The sequence below is a fragment of the Salvelinus alpinus genome, chromosome 10 (genome assembly GCF_045679555.1).
Source record: "Salvelinus alpinus chromosome 10, SLU_Salpinus.1, whole genome shotgun sequence".
NCBI lineage: Eukaryota > Metazoa > Chordata > Actinopteri > Salmoniformes > Salmonidae > Salvelinus > Salvelinus alpinus.
In genome coordinates this window covers 71,988,867-72,010,335 of record NC_092095.1, presented here as the reverse complement: position 1 = coordinate 72,010,335, position 21,469 = coordinate 71,988,867, and the positions used below count along the sequence as shown (strand labels likewise).

Here is a 21,469-nt window from a genome sequence, read left to right as displayed (position 1 = left end):
ATACATACAGTACCAGCCTACTGATATGAATACATACAGTACCAGCCTACTGATATGAATACATACAGTACCAGTCTACTGATATGAATACATACAGTACCAGTCTACTGATATGAATACATACGGTACCAGTCTACTGATATGAATACATACGGTACCAGTCTACTGATATGAATATATACGGTACCAACCTACTGATATGAATACATACGGTACCAGCCTAGGTGATATGAATACATACAGTACCAGTCTACTGATATGAATACATACAGTACCAGCCTACTGATATGAATACATACAGTACCAGCCTACTGATATGAATACATACAGTACCAGCCTACTGATACGAATACATACAGTACCAGCCTACTGATACGAATACATACAGTAACCACCTACTGATACGAATACATACAGTAACCACCTACTGATACGAATACATACAGTAACCACCTACTGATATGAATACATACAGTACCAGCCTACTGATATGAATACATACAGTACCAGCCTACTGATACGAATACATACAGTAACCACCTACTGATATGAATACATACAGTGCATTCGCAAAGTATTTAGACCCCTTGACTTTTTCCACATTTTGTTACGTTACAGCCTTATTATAAAATTGATTAAATAAATGTTCCTCATCAATCTACACACAATGCCCATAATGACGAAGCAAAAACAGGTTTTTAGAAATGTTTTCACATTTATCTAATTTTTAAAACAGAAATACCTTATTTACATAAGTATTCAGACTCTTTACTAGGAGACTTGACATTGAGCTCAGGTGCATCCTGTTTCCATTGATCATCCTTGAGATATTTCTATTGAATGTTGTCAACCTGTGGTAAATTCAATTGATTGGAGATGATTTGGAAAGGCACACACCTGTCTATATAGGGTCCCATGTTTGACAGTGCATGTCAGAGCAAAAACCAATCTATGAGGTCGAAGGAATCTGTAGAGCTCCATGAAAGGAAAAATTCACAAGCTAGTAAAATGGCGGCGCCCACTCGATCTGCAGTAACGGACTTCAGTGCAGGCAGTGTGGATGCAGCAGAGAGAGACCATTTTACGGTTGCACTACTGTTTTGAAACCAAATGTAATGATTATCTGTTTTCTACATGTGTCATAATATTCAGACACATTCAGTTGTTTCTGTCTTTATCTATAAATGTTACTATGGTGTGAACAGGAAATACAATTGGTTTTTGAAGTAATACAGTGAATACAAGGTTAAGAAAAATAGCGCGTAGTGCTGCCGGATACATACTGTAACCTTGTACTAAATGTTTTTTGAGTCATTTATGCATTTATCTACTATAGGTTAAGTATTAGCTCAAAAGTATTGTGATTCTCCTGCACCTAAATGTAAACAGTACCGGCACCCAAAATGAGTATCGGCAACTATTTCAGTCCAAGTCAAGAACTGAATTAGATAATTGAACAAGAAAAAATAGAATATATTTTTAGAGAATAAAGAAAGTGCCAGAACTTAAGACAATAATGTTTGTGTCCGTTTCTCTTATACCACTTGCCGACTCAGGTATGAGGCCGGTAACATCAACAGTGAGGACAAACCCAGCCTGCCTCTCTCCTTCCACACTGAGTTCAAAACTACAGTCACTGGGTCCTGATAATGACAGTGGAGGCCAGTTTGCACTGCAGGATCCAGAGATAGCATCAGTGAAGCTGGAAGACTGCAGTCAAACACTGGAGCTGAATGTCAACATTAAAGATGAAGAAGAGGAGGAGAAGATTGGGAAATCTGTTTCTCATGGTAAGAGCAGGTTCTATCTAAGTTTGTTGTTCGTTCCAACTTCCCACTGTGCATGATACGTTGCAGTAGAATGAGTGTGTAGTTACTAACCCTTGTGATGTTGAGTTGATGATACACCTCATCATTTTCATGACTTATGAGATGCTTTAATCGTTCTTTATTCCCCTTTTGTGTTGCACAGCCTTCTTACATGAATACGTACAGGTAGCCTAGTGGTTAGAGAGTTGGCAAGTAAATGAAAGGCTGCTGGATCGAATCCCAGAGCTGACAAGTAAAAAAATTGGTCGTTCTGCCCCTGAGCAAGGCATTTAACCCACTGTTCCCTCGGCGCCGGAGATCAAATCATCAAATCAAGTTTATTTTATATAGCCCTTCGTACATCAGCTAATATCTCGAAGTGCTGTACAGACACCCCTAAAACCCCAAACAGCAAGCAATGCAGGTGTAGAAGCACGGTGGCTAGGAAAAACTCCCTAGAAAGGCCAAAACCTAGGAAGAAACCTAGAGAGGAACCAGGCTATGAGGGGTGGCCAGTCCTCTTCTGGCTGTGCTGGGTGGAGATTATAACAGAACTATGCCAAGATATTCAAAATGTTCATAAGTGACAAGCATGGTCAAATAATAATCATGAATAATTTTCAGTTGGCTTTTCATAGCCGATCATCAAGAGTTGAAAATAGCAGGTCCGGGACAGGTGGCGGTTCCATAACCGCAGGCAGAACAGCTGAAACTGGAATAGCAGCAAGGCCAGGTGGACTGGGGACAGCAAGGAGCCATCACGCCCGGCAGCCCCGACGCACGGTCCCAGGGCTCAGGTCCTCCGAGAGAGAGAAAGAGAGAGAGAAGGAGAGAATTAGAGAGAGCCAAGATTTTCAAAATGTTCATAAATGACAAGCATGGTCAAATAATAATCAGGAATAAATGTCAGTTGGCTTTTCATAGCCGATCGTTAAGAATTGAAAACAGCAGGTCTGGGACAGGTAGGGGTTCCATAACCGCAGGCAGAACAGTTGAAACTGGAACAGCAGCAAGGCCAGGTGGACTGGGGACAGCAAGGAGTCATCATGCCCGGTTTGCCGTGACGTATGGTCCTAGGGCTCAGGTTCTCCGAGAGAGAGAAAGAAAGATAGAACGAGAGAATTAGAGAGAGCATACTTAAATTCACACAGGACACTGGATAAGATAGGAGAAGTAATCCAGGTATAACCAACTGACCCTAGCCCCCCGACACATAAACTACTGCAGCATAAATACTGGAGGCTGAGACAGGAGGGGTCAGGAGACACTGTGGCCCCATCCGATGATACCCCCGGACAGGGCCAAACAGGAAGGATATAACCCCACCCACTCTGCCAAAGCACAGCCCCCACACCACTAGAGGGATATCTTCAACCACCAACTTACAATCCTGAGACAAGGCCGAGTATAGCCCACAAAGATCTCCACCACAGCACAAACCAAGGGGGGGCGCCAACCCAGACAGGAAGATCACGTCAGTAACTCAACCCACTCAAGTGACGCACCCCTCCTAGGGACGGCATGAAAGAGCACCAGTAAGCCAGTGACTCAGCCCCTGTAATAGGATGTTGATTATGGCAGCCCACCAGCACCTCTCTGATTCAGAGGTTGGGTTAAATGTGCTATGAGACTCGACATTAAGCTCAGATGCATCCTGTTTCCATTAGATAAGTTTCTACAACTTGAATGTTGTAAACATGTGGTAAATTCAAATGATTGTACATGATTTGGAAAGGCTCACACCTGTCTATATAAGGTCCCACAGTTGACAGTGCACGTCAGAGCAAAAACCAAGCCATGAGGTCGAAGGAATTGTCCGTAGAGCTCCATGAAAGGAAAAATTCACAAGCTGGTAAAATGGCAGCGCCCAGTCGGTCTGCGTCAACGGACTTCAGTGCAGGCAGTGTGGGTGCAGCAGAGGGAGACACTTTTACGGTTGCACTACTGTTTTGACGTTAAATGTAATGATTATTGGTTTTCTACATGTGTACAATTATTCAGACACATTTGTCCGTAGAGCTCCATGAAAGGATTATGTCGAGGCACAGGTCTGGGGGAGGGTACCAAAACATTTCTGCAGTGTTTTATTACATTTTTTATTGAACCTTTTGTTTAACTAGGCAAGTCGGTTAAGAACAAATTCTTATTTACAATGACTGCCTAACCCGGAAGACACTGGTTCCATTGTGCGCCGCCCTATGGGACTCCCAATCACGGCCGGTTGTGATACAGCCTGGAATCGAACCAGTGTCTGTAGTGACGCCTCTAGCACTGAGATGCAGTGCCTTCGACCGCTACGCCATTCGGGAGCCCCTTGAAGCGTTGAAGGTCTCCAAGAACACAGTGGCCTCCATCATTCATTATTATTTAATTTTTTTACACATATTTATTAGTTCCAATTAGGACAATCAACAATTACAGAAGTACTTTATTTATATTGTTGCAGCCAGAGGAATTTGGGCAGAATATTAATCTTAATGATATTTATTATACCAATAATAGATACAAGCAGTAATGTTCATCTGTTTATGTATTATGTTACATTCGTTACCATGCGTTCATAATTTGTTGAGTTGTTGTGATTTTAATACCAAGATATGTGAAACTTTGTTCTGTATTCACAAATAGATGCTGTACAACTGGATTCAGTATCTTGCTTGTTGAGGAAAAGGATGGAAGATTTGGTTTTATCAACTTTAAACCCAAAAAACTGACCAGTTATTAATTAAATTGTAGAGGGAAGAGTTCTTTAGATCTGTTAGGAATAAGAGGGTATCATCAGTATACAGGGCCACTCAATGTTTTAATTCCACTAATTGACGGGTGGGCCCTTACTGCAATGGCAAAGGGTTCTAAAAGAAAAAGAAAGAGCCCTGGTCTGTCTGGACATCCTTTTCTCGTGCCCCGAAAAATCTTAAAAGGTTGTGAAATCAAGTTGTTAGTGGCAACATCTGTAGTGGGGTCGGTATATTATCTCTTAATCCGTTTAACAGAAGTAGTTCTCAAATCTCTTAACTTCTTATGGCTGCAATCTCGTTAATGGGATGATATGACAACAGCCTGTGAAAGTGCAAGGCGCCAAATTCAAAAAACAGAAATCTCATAATTAAAATTCCTCAGACATACATGTGTCTTATACCATTTTTAAAGGTAATCTTGTTGTTAATCCCACCAAAGTGTCCGATTTCAAATATGCTTTTCAGCGAAAGCACCACAAACGATTGTTAGGTCACACCAAAACACAATAAGCACAGCCATTTTTCCAGCCAAAGATAGGAGTCACAAAAAGCACAAATAGAGAAAATTAATCACTGACCTTTGATGATCTTCATCAGATGACACTAGGACTTCATGTTACACAATACTTGTATGTTTTGTTTGATAAAGTTCATATTTATATAAAAAAATCTGAGTTTACATTGGCATGTTACATTCACTAGTTCCAAAAACATCCAGTGATTTTGCATAGCCACATCGTTGCAACAGAAATACTCATCATAAATGTAGATGATAATACAAGTTATACACATGGAATTATAGATATTCCTCTTCTTAATGCAACCGCTGTGTCAGATTTCAAAAAAACTTTACGGAAAAAGCAAACCATGCAATAATCTGAGACGGAGCTCAGAACAATAGCCAAATTAGCCGCCATGTTGGACTCACCAGAAACCAGAAATTACATGATAAACGTTTCCTTACCTTTGATGATCTTCATCAGAATGCACTCCCAGGAATCCCAGGTCCACAATAAATGCTTGATTTGTTCGTTAATGTCCGTTATTTATGTCCAATTATCTAATTTTGTTAGCGCGTTTGGTAAACAATTCCAAAGTCACGAAGCGCGTTCCCTAAAACCTGACAATGTCCAAAAGTTCCGTAACACTCAGTAGAAACATGTCAAACGATGTATTGAATCAATCTTTAGAATGTTGTTAACATCTTAAATAACGTTCCAACCGGAGAATTACATTGACTTCAGATGAGCGATGGAACAGAGCTCCCTGTTATGTGAACGGGCATGGTGAAAGCATGGTCAGGTCATGGCAGACTTGACACATTTCTCTCTCATTCGGCACCCCTTCACAGTAGAGGCATCAGACAAAGTTCTACAGACTGTTGACATCTAGTGGAAGCCGTAGGAAGTGAAAACTCATTAATATCTCGCTGTGATTTCAATGGGATCTTGGTTGAAAATCGACCAGCCTAATAATTTCCACTTCCTGTTTGGATTTTTTCTCCGGCTTTTGCCTGCCATATGAGTTCTGTTGTACTCAGACATAATTCAAACAGTTTTAGAAACTTCAGAGTGTTTTCTATCCAATACTAATAATAATATGCATATATTAGCAACTATGACTGAGGAGCAGGCCATTTACTCTGGGCACCTCTGTGTACCTTTCATCCAAGCTACTCAATACTGCCCCTGCAGCCACAAGAAGTTAAGTACTTGAAATTGACCACTCAACTCTATGGAATGCCTTCTCTGCATCAAGTGAGTAAATGCCAGTATCAGGGGACCCTTGACATGTGCACTATGTTTAGTACTCTCCTCACAATGTGAAAACCTTGATGGTTTTCACGAAGCCATTTTGGTCTTGGTGTATTAGATATGGGAGCAGTCTATCCAATCTCTTGGCCAAGGCTTTAGCACTCATTCTTGAGTCGGAGTTCAGAAGGGATATCGGTCTAACGTTTACATTTTGTTGGGGATTTATCAGGCTTCAGAATGAGAGTAAAACACTCCTTAGAGAGGAGGGGAAGCAACCTTGCTGAAAGGAATCAGCATACAGGGCGTTGGGAAATTATTCAGACCCCTTGACCTTTTCCACATTTTGTTACGTTACAGCCTTATTATAAAATATATTAAATTGTTTCTGTCCCCCACCAATCTACACACACTATCCCATAATGACAAAGCAAAAACAGGTTTTTAGAAATTTTACCAAATTTTATAAAAATCACAAATACGGAAATATCACATTTACATAAGTATTCAGACCCTTTACTCAGTACTTTGTTGTAGCACCTTTGACAGCGATTACAGCCTTGAAGCTTGAGTATGACGCTACAAGCTTGGCACACCTGTGAATGCACAGAGATGTCATGACAAGATCCTGAGGGCCGTTGTCCTGCTATTCATCCGCCGCAATCACCTCATGTTTCAGCATGACAATGCACAGCCCCATGTCGCAAGGATCTGTACACAATTGAAAATGCTAAACATGTCCCAGTTCTTCCATGGCCTGCATACTCACCAGACATGTCACCCTTTGAGCATGTTTTGGATGGTCTGGATTGACGTGTACGACGGCTTGTTCCAGTTCCCGCCAATATACAGGAATTTCGCACAGCCAATGAAGAGGAGTGGGACAACATTCCACAGGCCACAATCAACAGCCTGATGAACTCCAGGCAAAATCTACTATAGGTTAGGTTAATTTACGTTGTGTGGAATAATTTTAAAGCGTGTACTTTGTCCAATTTGAATGAATTCATGTTTTGTTACCTACCTCATCTTTTGAAATGAGATGGACAGGAGATGATTACCGCCACCTCATATTTCTAGTGTTTGAGCTCATGTTCCTCTTATAGAATATTAGCTCAACAGTATTGTGGAGCTGCTGCACCTAAATATAAACAGTACCGGCACCTATTTCAGTCCAAGTCAAGCACTGAATTAGATAATTGAACAAGAAGAAATATAATATATATTTTTGAGAGTAAAGAAAGTGGCTGAACTGTCAAGACAATAACTTTGTCTGTTACTCGTTGTTACTATAGGACGACTAGAATTAAGTCTGAAGCCGGTAACATCCACAGTGAGGACAAACCCAGCCTGCCTCTCTCCTCAGGCACTGAATTAGATAATTGAACAAGAAAAAATTGAATATATTTTTAGAGAATAAAGAAAGTGCCAGAACTTAAGACAATAATGTTTGTGTCCGTTTCTCTTATACCACTTTCCGACTCAGGTATGAGGCCGGTAACATCAACAGTGAGGACAAACCCAGCCTGCCTCTCTCCTTCCACACTGAGTCCAAACCTACAGTCACGGGGTCCTGATTGTGACAGTGGAGCCCAGTTTGCACTGCAGGGTCCAGAGATGGCATCAGTGAAGCTGGAAGACTGCATTCAAACATTGGAGCTGAATGTCATCATTAAAGATGAAGAAGAGGAGGAGAAGATTGGGAAATCTGTTTCTCATGGTAAGAGCAGGTTCTGTCTAAGTTAGTTGTTTGTTCCAACTTCTCATTGTGCAGGAAAAGTTACAGTAGAACTGTTTCATGATGAACTGTTTCAATGAGAAGGTAGATGTTATTTCATGCTACTGAGACTTGCATGGTTTGACACCAGTATTGTCAGCGTTTGTTTTATCCACTGGTCTATCTGGAGTGCTCAGAGAGTAGACTAAAGAAGTGAAGTAGACAAATTGACAGTGTTTTAGGGTTCTATGAAATGAGTCTGTGTAGTTACTAACCCTTGTGATAGTGAGTGGAGAATGATATGAAGTGAGTCTGTGTAGTTACTAACCCTTGTGATGGTGAGTGGAGGATGATATGAAGTGAGTCTGTGTAGTTACTAACCCTTGTGATGGTGAGTGGAGGATGATATGAAGTGAGTCTTTGTAGTTACTAACCCTTGTGATAGTGAGTGGAGGATGACACGCCCCTTTTTAGCTTTAATCTCTTACCCACTTTTAGAATAGTTTTATTCCCCTGTATTGTACAGCCTACTGATATGAATACATATGTCACCTGGTACAGACAGAAGAGGCCTGGTTCCTCTGCCTTTCTTCCAAGGATCCTGCTTTCTAGGGAGTTTTTCCTGGCCACTGTGCTTCTACATCAGCATTGCTTGCGCTTTGGGGATTTTAGGCTGGGTTTCTGTAATGCACTTTGACATTTGCTGATGTAAAAAGGGCTTCATAATATACATTTGATTGACATGTATATCACACCAACTGACTGGTTCTTCTGATGATGTTCACACAGGACACCATGTTGAGACATTCTCTACATCCAGAGAGAAACAGCAGGAAAATCATGGAACTAAGAGGTCTCACCTCTGCCCACATTGTGATGAGTTTTTCCCAATTCTATCAAAGCTAAAAATACACCTAAAAATACACACAGGAGAGAATCCGTATTCCTGTACTGACTGTGGGAAGAGATTCACAACATCAAGGGCTCTGACAGTTCATCAGAGAGTGCACCCTGGAGAGAAGCCTTACTCCTGCCCTGACTGTGGAAAGATTTTCTCTCGACTGGGCCACTTAAAAAGACATGAACATATACATACAGGAGTGAAGCCTTACTCCTGCTGTGACTGTGTAAAATGCTACACAACATCATCTGAGCTAAAACTTCACCAGAGAGTGCACACTGGAGAGAAGCCTTACTCCTGCTCTGACTGTGGGAAGAGTTTCTCTCGACAGGGTTTTTTAAAAGCACATGAACTTATCCATACAGGACTGAAGCCTTATTCCTGCTCTTACTGTGGGAAGATTTTCTCTCAACTGGGCCACTTAAAAAGACATGAACGTATACATACAGGAGTGAAGCCTTACTCCTGCTCCAACTGTGTAAAATGCTTCACAACATCAACTGAGCAAAAAATCCATCAGAGAACACACACAGGAGAGAAACCTTACTCCTGCTCTGACTGTGTAAAATGCTTCACAACATTAACTGAGCTAAAAGTCCATCAGAGAACACACACAGGAGAGAAGCCTTACTCCTGCTCTGACTGTGGAAAGAGTTTCTCTCAATCGTGCCACTTAAAAAGACACCAAGGTAAACATAAAAGAGAGAAGCCTAACCACTGATCTGACTGCACAAAATGTTTTAAAACAACAGCTGAGCTAAAAGGTCATCAGAGAACAGACACAGGAGAGAAACCTTACTTCTTCTCTTAATTTGGCAAAAGTAACTCAAGTAAAAGTCTAAGGTATTTGGTTGTAAATATACTTTAGTATCAAAAGTAAAAGTGAATAATTTCAAATTCCTTAAATGAATCTCTACGCGATTTGTGTCCCTTAACCAGGACGGTTGTTGCTAACGTGCGCCAATGTGACTAAAATTATGTTGTATACAACAGCCAACTTTCCAGGACATAGACATGACTTTATATGGGCATATATATGTACCTACATTCAGTCATCTTGCTCTGATTTGTCATCCTGAGGGTCCCAGAGATAAAATGTTGCATAGTTTAATTTGCTAAAATCTATTTTTATGTTCAAATGTAGGAGCTGGGTTCTACATTTTTAACCCCTGCTGTCTCTGGCACCACACCCACCCTGCCCAGCCATCTAGATGTGTGAAAGTTAGTGTGTAAGCTAATGATCCATCATGTATGACATTCCTGGCAGTGTGTAAACTTAAATGGTTTATTACCATAGCATTTTTGTATGTTCTCTATAGTTTTGTACTTAAATGTATCAATTGACCAATTCAGCACATTTGGGGAAACTCCTGGCAGACTTGATACAGTGCAGTAATGTAATTCTTCACTGGATCAGTCAGAACCTTTGCATACAGTGCTGCCATCTGGTGGCCAAAATCTAAATTACAGCTAGACTCCTATCTGAAAGTATGGCCTTTCTCTTGCATTTCAAAGATGAAAAAGAAAAACAGTTTTTTTTGTTTGTATTATCTTTTACCAGATCTAATGTGTTATTCTCCTACATTAATTTCACATTTCCACAATCTTCAAATGGTATCAAGAATATGCGTATCCTTGCTTCAGGTGCTGAGCTACAAGCAGTTAGATTTGGGTATGTCGATTTAGGCCAAAATTTTAAAAGGTGTACGATCCTTAAGAAGTTTTTAAGCAAACCAGACAGCACAATTGTGTTTTATTTTTTATATTACGGATAACCAGGGGCTCCAACACCATTTACACACTCCAACACCATTTACACACTCCAACACCATTTACACACTCCAACACCATTTACACACTCCAACACCATTTACACACTCCAACACCATTTACACACTCCAACACCATTTACACACTCCAACACCATTTACACACTCCAACACCATTTACACACTCCAACACCATTTACACACTCCAACACCATTTACAAGCAAAGCATTTGTGTTTGGTGAGTCCGCCAGATCAGAGGCAGTAGGGATGACCAGGGATGTTATCTTGATAAGTGCGTGAATTGGACCATTTTCTGTCCTGCTAATCATAAAAAATGTAATGAGTACTTTTGTGCGTCAGGGGAAATGTATGGATTAAAAAGTATTATTTACTCTAGGAATTTAGTGAAATAAAAGTAAAAGTTGTCAAAAATATAAATAGTAAAGTACAGATACTACTTAAGTAAAAATGATTTAAATAACTATTTAAGTACTTTACACCACTGCATGCATCCATGCTGTGTGTCAGCATTGCAGGCTGGTGGTGTGAAGGTGTGGGGTGTTTTTTCAGGGCACAAATTGGTCCCCTTGATAAAAGTTTGAAAGCATCCCTTAATGGCAGCAGTGTATCCATCTGCAAATGGATTCTTTCAGCAGGATTATGTCTTATGGCACAAGGTTTGTCCAGGAATGGTTCCAAGAACATTACTTCTTTGTCCATCTGTGGGAGGAGATGGAACGAGCTATTCGGAGTAGGTCCATTCGCAGCCAACTTGACACAATTGTAGGAAGCATTGGAGTCAACATGGGCCAGCATCCCTGTGGAACGCACTCGACACCTTGGACAGTCCATGCCCCGACGAATTGAGGCTGTTCTGAGGACAAAGGGGGGTGCAACTCAATATTAGGAAGGTGTTTCAAATATTTTGTACTAGGGATGCACCGATATGGCATTTTTGGCCAATATGATATCTGATATTTTCCTTGCCAAAAGAACGATACCGATAACCGATATTTAACATTTTAGCGGCCTTTTAAGCATTCTAGTACAGTTAAATAGTTAAGAGGCGTCACTGCAGTCCCTGGTTTGGATCCCGGCTGTATCAAATCCGGATGTGATTGAGAGTCCCATAGGGCGGCGCACAAATTGCACAGTGTCGTCCGGGGTAGGCCGTCATTGTAAATGAGAATTTTGTTCTTAACTGATTTGCCTAGTTAAGTAAAGGTTACACACACCACACCGACCAAAAAGTTATTTTGTTGGCATTTACGTATGCCCCATTACCAGTAAAACATAATCAAAACCTATTTCTTTCCGGGGCTCGACCAGTCGGCGAAAGCCAACGTCATCCACGACAGAGGACGTATGATATGTCAAGGGCAATGAATTCCATTATCTTGGCGTTAATGGATTTCGCCTTTGAGTTGTCTCTCTGAAATGTTCTTACTCTTTCAAATGACTGCTTGACTTGAACTTGTTTAGTTGTTGGAAGTGTGCGCTTCGAATTTTTCTGCTTTTGTTCTGTGTAGCGCTGTATTTTTCGTGGCGTCATTGCGTCATCTACCTACGTTATATAGGTATGCATGTCGGCTTTGACATCAGTTTTGCACATCCGCATTAAATCAGACATCTGCCGATGTTGGCATTTTTAGCTAATATCGTCTGATTCCGATATGCTCAACGATATATTGTGCATCCCTATTTTGTACACTCCGTGTATATAATATAAAGATGGTTTAATGATCAGTTTTTAGCATTAGTTTGGGTGGATTATTTTATTACTAAACAACTTTTGTTTAATAATAAACAAGCTATGAATCAACTACGTGTGTTTATTAAATTGTATTTTAGTACTAGATTCATTATTTTAGTCATTGATGATGAATGTATTTGAATAACTGTATTGAAGTTAAATGATCTGATGGCAGGTAGCCTAGCGGTTAAGAGTGTTGGGCCAGTAACTGAAAGGTTGCTGGTTTGAATCCCAAGCCGATTAGGTAAAAAATCTGTCATTGTGCCCTTGAGCAAGGCATTTAACCCTTATTTGTCCTGTAAATCGCTCTGGGTAAGAACATCTGCTAAATGACAAGAATGTTATGAAAAATGTTTGTACATGAATTTATGATGGGCATTCCTCGTGTGTAATTATATATATTTTTTTCTTCACCTTTATTTAACCAGGTAGGCTAGTTGAGAACAAGTTCTCATTTGCAACTGCGACCTGGCCAAGATAAAGCATAGCAGTGTGAACAGACAACAACACAGAGTTACACATGGAGTAAACAATAAACAAGTCAATAACATGGTAGAAAAAAAGAGAATCTATATACAATGTGTGCAAAAGGCATGAGGAGGTAGGCAATAAATCGAATAATTACAATTTAGCAGATTAACACTGGAGTGATAAATCATCAGATGATCATGTGCAAGTAGAGATACTGGTGTGCAAAAGAGCAGTCTAATTAAATGAAATACCTGTTTGAAGTTAAAAACGGTATATATTCTGGCAGGGGGCAGATTGTCGGCACAACACCGTCATCGAACTACCATCTGTAGTAACGCGCCACTCCGGACACTCCATCCAAAAAGTTTTTAATGCTTATCAATTGCCTTGCACAAAGTATCAAAATACTAAAATAAAACTTAAACAGGACTCTTAAATAATTTAATTAAAATGTTAAATAGTATTTTTTGATCACAGAAACAGTGAGAAAATATGGAAAAATAAATTAATAATGAAATGTTAATTATATAAAGCAGCCCGTGTAATCATCTGCCAGAGAGTAGCTCCAATCGGCCCCAGTCCCAAGTAATCTGCCAGAGAGTAGCCACAATGTGCTAGCTGGGATGGTACAACATTCCACCGGCCACAATCAACAACTTGATCAACTCTATGCAAAAGAGATGTGTCCCGGAGGAGGCAGCGACCCTTTCTCAAGTAATGGGGTTGGGCCATCCCAAGGATCCCGGAATGCACGGACGGTGTTAGTGGGGGGACAGGAAGTTCCGGACAGAAGCGAAACATTCTCCAGTGTAAAGAAAGCGCCAGAACGGTGCGGTCAAGAAGATTAGCTAAGTGTCCGTTTCTATGTATTACTACAGGGATGTAATAGCACGTTTAAACATTCTAATATCGGAAGAACATGTCATACCATTTTAGGTAACACATCCGTTAATGTATTATCACGTTTGGTAAAGGTTTGATGTGTTATTTTTGTGTCAAGCCGAGTGAAAACGTGATAACGATAACTATTTTACAAGTCACATAGTTGGAGCCTTTGTGGTTTGTCTGAGTGGGTGTACATCGTTTTCTCAAGGTAATTTCATAAAGAATATATTTACTTGAGATTTCTGAATTCGTTTGACATGTTATTAGTTTTGTGTAAAATTCACGAGCTGGTAAAATGGCGGCGCCACTCGGTTTGTGTCAACGGACTTCAGTACAGGCAGTGAGGGTGCAGCAGAGAGAGACCATTTCACGGTTGCACTACTGTTTTGAAGCTGAATAATGATTATCAGTTTTCTACATGTGTACTAATATTCAGACACTTTAAGTTATCGTTGTCTATAAATATTACTATGGTGTGAACGGAAATCCTTTTGGTTTTTGATTGGAATAATACAGTGAAGACAAGGTTATTCAGGTAAATAGTTCATAGTGTTGCCTAAAACATACTGCGACCTTGTACTAAATGTTTTTGTCATTTATGTGAATTCAGGAAATCTACCATAGATTAAGTGCGCTTAAGTTGTGTAGTCTGATTTAAAGCGTAAACTTTGTCTAATGTGAATGAATTCATGTTTTGTTGTCAATGCTGAGCTACCAGATCTATTGAAATTAGATCAGTGCGTGACTTGGACAGCGGAGCTGAGTACGTCACCTCAAATTTCTACTGTTTGAGCTCAAGTACCTCTTATAGAATATTAGTTCAATGTATTGTGGCGCTCCTGCAACTAAATATAAACAATATTTTTTGAGAGTAAAGGAATTGCCAGAACTGAGATGACAATGACTTGTGTGTCTGTTTCTCTTTATTACTACAGGCAGACTCAGGTCAAGTCTGAAGCCGGTAACATCAACAGTGAGGACAGACCCAACCTGCCTCTCTCCTTCCACACTGAGTCCAAACCTACAGTCACTGAGTCCTGATTGTGACAGTCGAGCCCAGTTTGCACTGCAGGATCCAGAGATGACATCAGTGAAGCTGGAAGACTGCAGTCAAACACTGGAGCTGAATGTCAACATTAAAGAGGAAGAAGAGGAGGAGAAGATTGGGAAGTCTGTTAGTCATGGTAAAAGCAGGTTGTATCTAACTAAGTTTGTGTTATTCATTCCAACTTCCCACTGTGTATGAAAAGTTGCAGTAGAACTGTTTCATGATGAACTGTTTCCATGAGAAGGTAGATGTTATTTCATGCTACTGACACTTGCATGGTTTGACACCAGTATTGTCAGCATTTGTTTTATTAACTGAGCTATCTGGAGTGTTCAGAGAGGAGACTAAATAAGTGAAGTAGACAAACTACCAGTGTTTTAAAGTTCTATGAAGTGAGTCTGTGTAGTTTCTAACCCTTGTGATAGTGAGTGGAGGATGATATGGCTCATAATTTTCATGACTTATGAGATACTTTTAGAATAGTTTTATTCCCCTTTTGTATTGTACAGCCTATTGATGTGAATACATACAGTACCAGCCTACTCATATGAATACATACAGTACCAGCCTACTGATACTGATATGAATACATACAATACCAGCCTTCTGATATGAATACATACAGTACCAGCCTTCTGATATGAATACATACAGTACCAGCCTTCTGATATGAATACATACAGTACCAGTCTACTGATATGAATACATACAGTACCAGCCTACTGATATGAATACATACAATACCAGCCTTCTGATATGAATACATACAGTACCAGCCTTCTGATATGAATACATACGGTACCCGCCTACTGATATGAATACATACGGTACCAGCCTACTGATATGAATACATACGGTACCCGCCTACTGATATGAATACATACGGTACCCGCCTACTGATATGAATACATACGGTACCAGCCTACTGATATGAATACATACGGTACCCGCCTACTGATATGAATACATACGGTACCCGCCTACTGATATGAATACATACGGTACCCGCCTACTGATATGAATACATACGGTACTAGCCTACTGATATGAATACATACGGTACCCGCCTACTGATATGAATACATACGGTACCAGCCTACTGATATGAATACATACGGTACCAGCCTACTGATATGAATACATACGGTACTAGCCTACTGATATGTATACATACGATACCCGCCTAATGATATGAATACATACGGTACCAGCCTACTGATATGAATACATACGGTACCAGCCTACTGATATGAATACATACGGTACCAGCCTACTGATATGAATACATACGGTACCAGCCTACTGATATGAATACATACGGTACCAGCCTTCTGATATGAATACATACGGTACCAGCCTACTGATATGAATACATGCGGTACCAGTCTACTGATATGAATACATACGGTACCCGCCTACTGATATGAATACATACGGTACCCGCCTACTGATATGAATACATACGGTACCAGCCTTCTGATATGAATACATACGGTACCCGCCTACTGATATGAATACATACGGTACCAGCCTACTGATATGAATACATACGGTACCAGCCTACTGATATGAATACATACGGTACCAGCCTACTGATATGAATACATACGGTACCAGCCTACTGATATGAATACATACGGTACCAGCCTACTGATATGAATACATACGGTACCAGCCTACTGATATGAATACATACGGTACCAGCCTACTGATATGAATACATACGGTACCAGCCTACTGATATGAATACATACGGTACCAGCCTACTGATATGAATACATACGGTACCAGCCTTCTGATATGAATACATACAGTGCATTCGCAAATTATTTAGACCCCATGGCTTTTTCCCCATTTTGTTACGTTACAGCCTTATTGTAAAATGGGTTAAATAAATGTTTCTCATCAATCTACACACAATACGCCATAATGACAAAGCAAAAACAGGTTTTTAGAAATGTTTTCACATTTATAAAATATTTAAAACAGAAATAACTTATTTACATAAGTATTCACTCTTTGCTAGGAGACTTGACATTGAGCTCAGGTGCATCTTGTTTCCATTGATCATCCTTGAGATGTTTCTACAACTTGATTGTCAACCTGTGGTAAATTCCGTTGATTGGACATGATTTGGAAAGGCACACACCTGTCTATATAAGGTCCCACATTTGACAGTGCATGTCAGAGCAAAAACCAAGCCATGAGGTTGAAGGAATTGTCCGTAGAGCTCCATGAAAGGAAAAATTCACAAGCTAGTAAAATGGCGGCGCCCACTCGATCTGCATCAACAAACTTCAGTGCAGACAGTGTGGATGCAGCAGAGGGAGACAATTTTACAGTTGCACTGCTGTTTTGAAACCAAATGTAATGATTATCTGTTTTCTACATGTGTCATAATATTCAGACACATTCAGTTGTTTCTGTCTTTATCTATAAATGTTACTATGGTGTGAACAGGACATACAATTGGTTTTTGAAGTAAAACAGTGAATACAAGGTTAAGGAAAATAGCACATAGTGATGCCTAAAACAAACTAACCTTGTTCTAAATGGTTTTTGAGTCATTTATGCGTTTATCTACTACAGGTTAAGTATTGTCTCAAAAGTATTGTGGAGCTCCTGCACCTAAATATAAACAGTACCGGCACCCAAAATGAGTATCGGCAACTATTTCAGTCCAAGTCAAGAACTGAATTAGATAATTGAACAAGAAAAAATAGAATATATTTTTAGAGAATAAAGTGCCAGAACTTAAGACAATAATGTTTGTGTCCGTTTCTCTTATACCACTTTCCGACTCAGGTATGAGGCCGGTAACATCAACAGTGAAGACAACCCCAGCCTGCCTCTCTCCTTCCACACTGAGTCCAAACCTACAGTCACTGGGTCCTGATAATGACAGTGGAGGCCAGTTTTTACAGCAGGATCCAGAGATGGTATCAGTGAAGCTGGAAGACTGCAGTCAAACACTGGAGCTGAATGTCAACATTAAAGATGAAGAAGAGGAGGAGAATATTGGGAAATCTGTTTCTCATGGTAAGAGCAGGTTCTATCTAACTAAGTTTGTTGTTCGTTCCAACTTCCCACTGTGCATGATAAGTTGCAGTAGAATGAGTGTGTAGTTACTAACCCTTATGATGTTGAGTTGATGATACACCTTATCATTTTCATGACTTATGAGATTCTTTAATAGTTTTTTATTTCCCTTTTGTATTGCACAGCCTTCTTACATGAATACGTACAGGTAGCCTAGTGGTTAGAGATTTGGCCAGTAACTGAAAGGCTGCTGGATCGAATCCCAGAGCTGACGAGGTAAAAATCGATCGTTCTGCCCCTGAGCAAGGCAGGTAACCCACTGTTCCCTCGGCACCGGAGATGTGGATGTTGATTATGGCAGCCACCCGCACCTCTCTGATTCAGAGGTTGGGTTAAATGTGGAAGACATATTTCAGTTGAATGCATTCATTTGTACAACTGACTTGGTATCCCCTCTCCCATTCGGAAAGTATTTAGACTCCTTGACTTCTTCCACGTTTTGTTACATTACAGCCTTATTCTAAAATGTATTAAATTAAAAATGTTCCTCATCAATCTACACACAATACCCCATAATGTCAACGCAAACAGGTTTTTAGAAATGTTTTCACATTTTATACATAAAAAAAAGCCCAAACAGAAATACCTTATTTACATAAGTATTCAGACCTTTTGCTATGAGACTCGACATTAAGCTCAGGTGCATCCTGTTTCCATTAGATATGTTTCTACAACTTGATTGTTGTCAACCTGTGGTAAATTCAATTGATTGGACATGATTTGGAAAAGCACACACCTGTCTATATAAGGTCCCACAGTTGACAGTGCATGTCAGAGCAAAAACCAGGCCATGAGGTCGAAGGAATTGTCCGTAGAGCTCCATGAAAGGAAAAATTCACAAGCTGGTAAAATGGCAGCGCCCAGTCGGTCTGCGTCAACAGACTTCAGTGCAGGCAGTGTGGGTGCAGCAGTGAGACATTTTTACTGCTGTTTTGACGCTAAATGTAATGATTATTGGTTTTCTACATGTGTACAATTATTCAGACACATTTGTCCGTAGAGCTCCATGAAAGGATTATGTCGAGGCACAGGTCTGGGGGAGGGTACCAAAACATTACTGCAGTGTTAATTAGTTTTTTATTTAACCTTTTATTTAACTAGGCAAGTCGGTGAAGAACAAATTCTTATTTACACTGACTGCCTACCCCGGCCAAAACCTAACCCGGACGATGCTGGGTCAATTGTGCGCCGCCCTATGGGACTCCCGATCACTGCCGGTTGAGATACAGCCTGGAATCGAACCAGTGTCAGTAGTGATGCCTCTAGCACTGAGATGCAGTGCCTTAGACCGCTGCGCCGCTCGGGAGCCCCTTGAAGTGTTGAAGGTCCCCAAGAAAACAGTGGCCTCCATCATTCATTGTTTTTATTTTTTTTACACATTTATTAGTTCCAATTAGGACAATCAACAATTACAAACCTACTATTTTATTTTGGTGGAGCCAGAGGAATTGATTGAAATAGACGAAGGAATTTGAGCAGAATATTCATCTTAATGCTATTTATTCTACCAATAATAGATACAAGCAATGCTGTCCATCTGTTGATGGATTATATTGCATTCGTTACCATGGGTTCATAGTTTGTTGAGCTCGAGCTAATTTCTGGTGTGATTTTGAATTACCAAGATATGTGAAACCTTATTCTGTATTCACAAATAGATGCTGTACAACTGGATTCAGTATCTTGCTTGTTGAGGAAAAGGATGGAAGGTTTGGTTTTATCAACTTTATACTCAAAAAACTGACCAGTGATTAATTAAATTGGAGAGGGAAGAGTTCTTTAGATCTGTTAGGAATAAGAGGGTATCATCACCATACAGGTCCACTCAATGTTCAAAATCTGTTTTAATTCCACTAATTGACGGTTGGGCCCTTACTGCAATGGTAAAGGGTTCTATAGCTAAAAGAAAGAGCCCTGGACTGTCTGGACATCCTTGTCTCGTGCCCCGAAAAATCTTAAAAGGTTGTGAAATCAAGTTGTTAGTGGCTACATCTGTAGTGGGGTCGGTATATTATCTCTTAATCCGTTTTACAGAAGTAGTTCCCAAATCTCTTAAGCACTTGAAATAAGACCACTCAACTCTATGGAATGCCTTTTCTGCATCAAGTGAGAGTATGGCAGTATCGGGGGACCCTTGACATGTGCACTATGTTTAGTACTCTCCTCACATTGTGAAAACCTTGATGGTTTTTCACGTAGCCATTTTGGTCTTGGTGTATTAGATATGGGAGCAGTCTATCCAATCTCGTGGCCAAGGCTTTAGCACTAATTCTTGAGTGGGAGTTCAGAAGGGATATCGGTCTAACTTTCACATTTTGTTGGGGATTTATCAGGCTTCAGAATGAGAGTAAAACACTCCTTAGAGAGGAGGGGAAGCAACCTTGCTGAAAGGATTCAGCATACAGTGCGTTGGGAAATTATTCAGACCCCTTGACCTTTTCCACATTTTGTTACGTTACATCCTTATTATAAAATATATTACCCCATAATAATACAATACCCCATAATGACAAAGCTAAAACAGGTTTTTGGAAATTTTACCAAATTTATAAGTATGACAAATACGGAATTTACATTTACATAAGTATTTAGACCCTTTACTCAGTACTTTGTGGAAGCACCTTTGACAGCGATTACAGCCTTGAAGCTTGAGTATGACGCTACAAGCTTGGCACACCTGTGAATGCACAGAGATACCATGACAAGATCCTGAGGGCCGTTGTCCTGCTATTCATCCGCCGCCATCACCTCATGTTTCAGCATGACAATGCACAGCCCCAGGTTTTTGATGTGAAATACAGTGAAGACAGTTACTCAGGAAAATAGTACATAATGCTGCCTAAAACATACTGCAACCTTGTACTAAATGGTTTTTGAGTCATTTATGCATTTGGGAAATCTACTATAGGTTTTGTTCATTTACGTTGTGTAGACTAATTTTAAAGCGTGTACTTTGTCCAATTTGAATGAATTAATGTTTTGTTACCTACTTCATCTTTTGAAATGAGATGGACAGGAGCTGATTACCGCCACCTCATATTTCTAGTGTTTGAGCTCATGTTCCTCTTATAGAATTTTAGCTAATATTAACAGAATTGTGGAGCTGCTGCACCTAAATATGAACAGTACTGGCACCTATTTCAGTCCAAGTCAAGCACTGAATTAAATAATTGAACAAAAATAAATATAATATATATTTTTGAGAGTAAAGAAAGTGCCTGAACTGTCAAGACAATAATTTTTTGTCTGTTACTCGTTGTTACTACAGGACGACTAGAATTAAGTCTGAAGCCGGTATCATCCACAGTGAGGACAAACCCAGCCTGCCTCTCTCCTTCCACACTGAGTCCAAACCTACAGTCACTGGGTCCTGATTGTGACAGTGGAGCCCAGTATGCACTGCAGGATCCAGAGATGGCATCAGTGAAGCTGGAAGACTGCAGTCAAACACTGGAACTGAATGTCAACATTAAAGATGAAGAAGAGGAGGAGAAGATTGGGAAATCTGTTAGTCATGGTAAAAGCAGG

At 40.1% G+C, this 21,469-nt stretch overlaps 2 protein-coding genes and 1 long non-coding RNA gene across 6 annotated transcripts in view; 2 read left to right on the top strand and 1 right to left on the bottom strand.

Annotated features, from left to right (window-relative positions):
- LOC139533039 (zinc finger protein ZFP2-like) overlaps positions 1–21,469 on the bottom strand; it is a 319,515-nt gene that overhangs the window by 34,942 nt on the left and 263,104 nt on the right. The window lies entirely within an intron of this gene.
- Positions 1–21,469, top strand: part of LOC139533046 (zinc finger protein ZFP2-like) — a 55,473-nt gene that overhangs the window by 4,036 nt on the left and 29,968 nt on the right. For 2 of the 3 annotated variants that reach the window (XM_071331242.1, XM_071331243.1), the window contains exons 3-5: positions 1,557–1,790; positions 7,784–8,017; positions 21,210–21,458. In XM_071331242.1, coding sequence (XP_071187343.1) covers positions 1,557–1,790; positions 7,784–8,017; positions 21,210–21,458 — 717 coding nt within the window. Of the gene's footprint in view, positions 1–1,556; positions 1,791–7,783; positions 8,018–8,803; positions 12,508–21,209; positions 21,459–21,469 lie in introns of those variants that run through there. The other variant, XM_071331245.1, reaches the window with a different exon arrangement.
- Positions 13,578–14,996, top strand: LOC139533090 (uncharacterized). The gene is made up of 2 exons (XR_011666689.1): positions 13,578–13,845; positions 14,730–14,996. It is a non-coding gene; the product is annotated as an uncharacterized lncRNA (long non-coding RNA).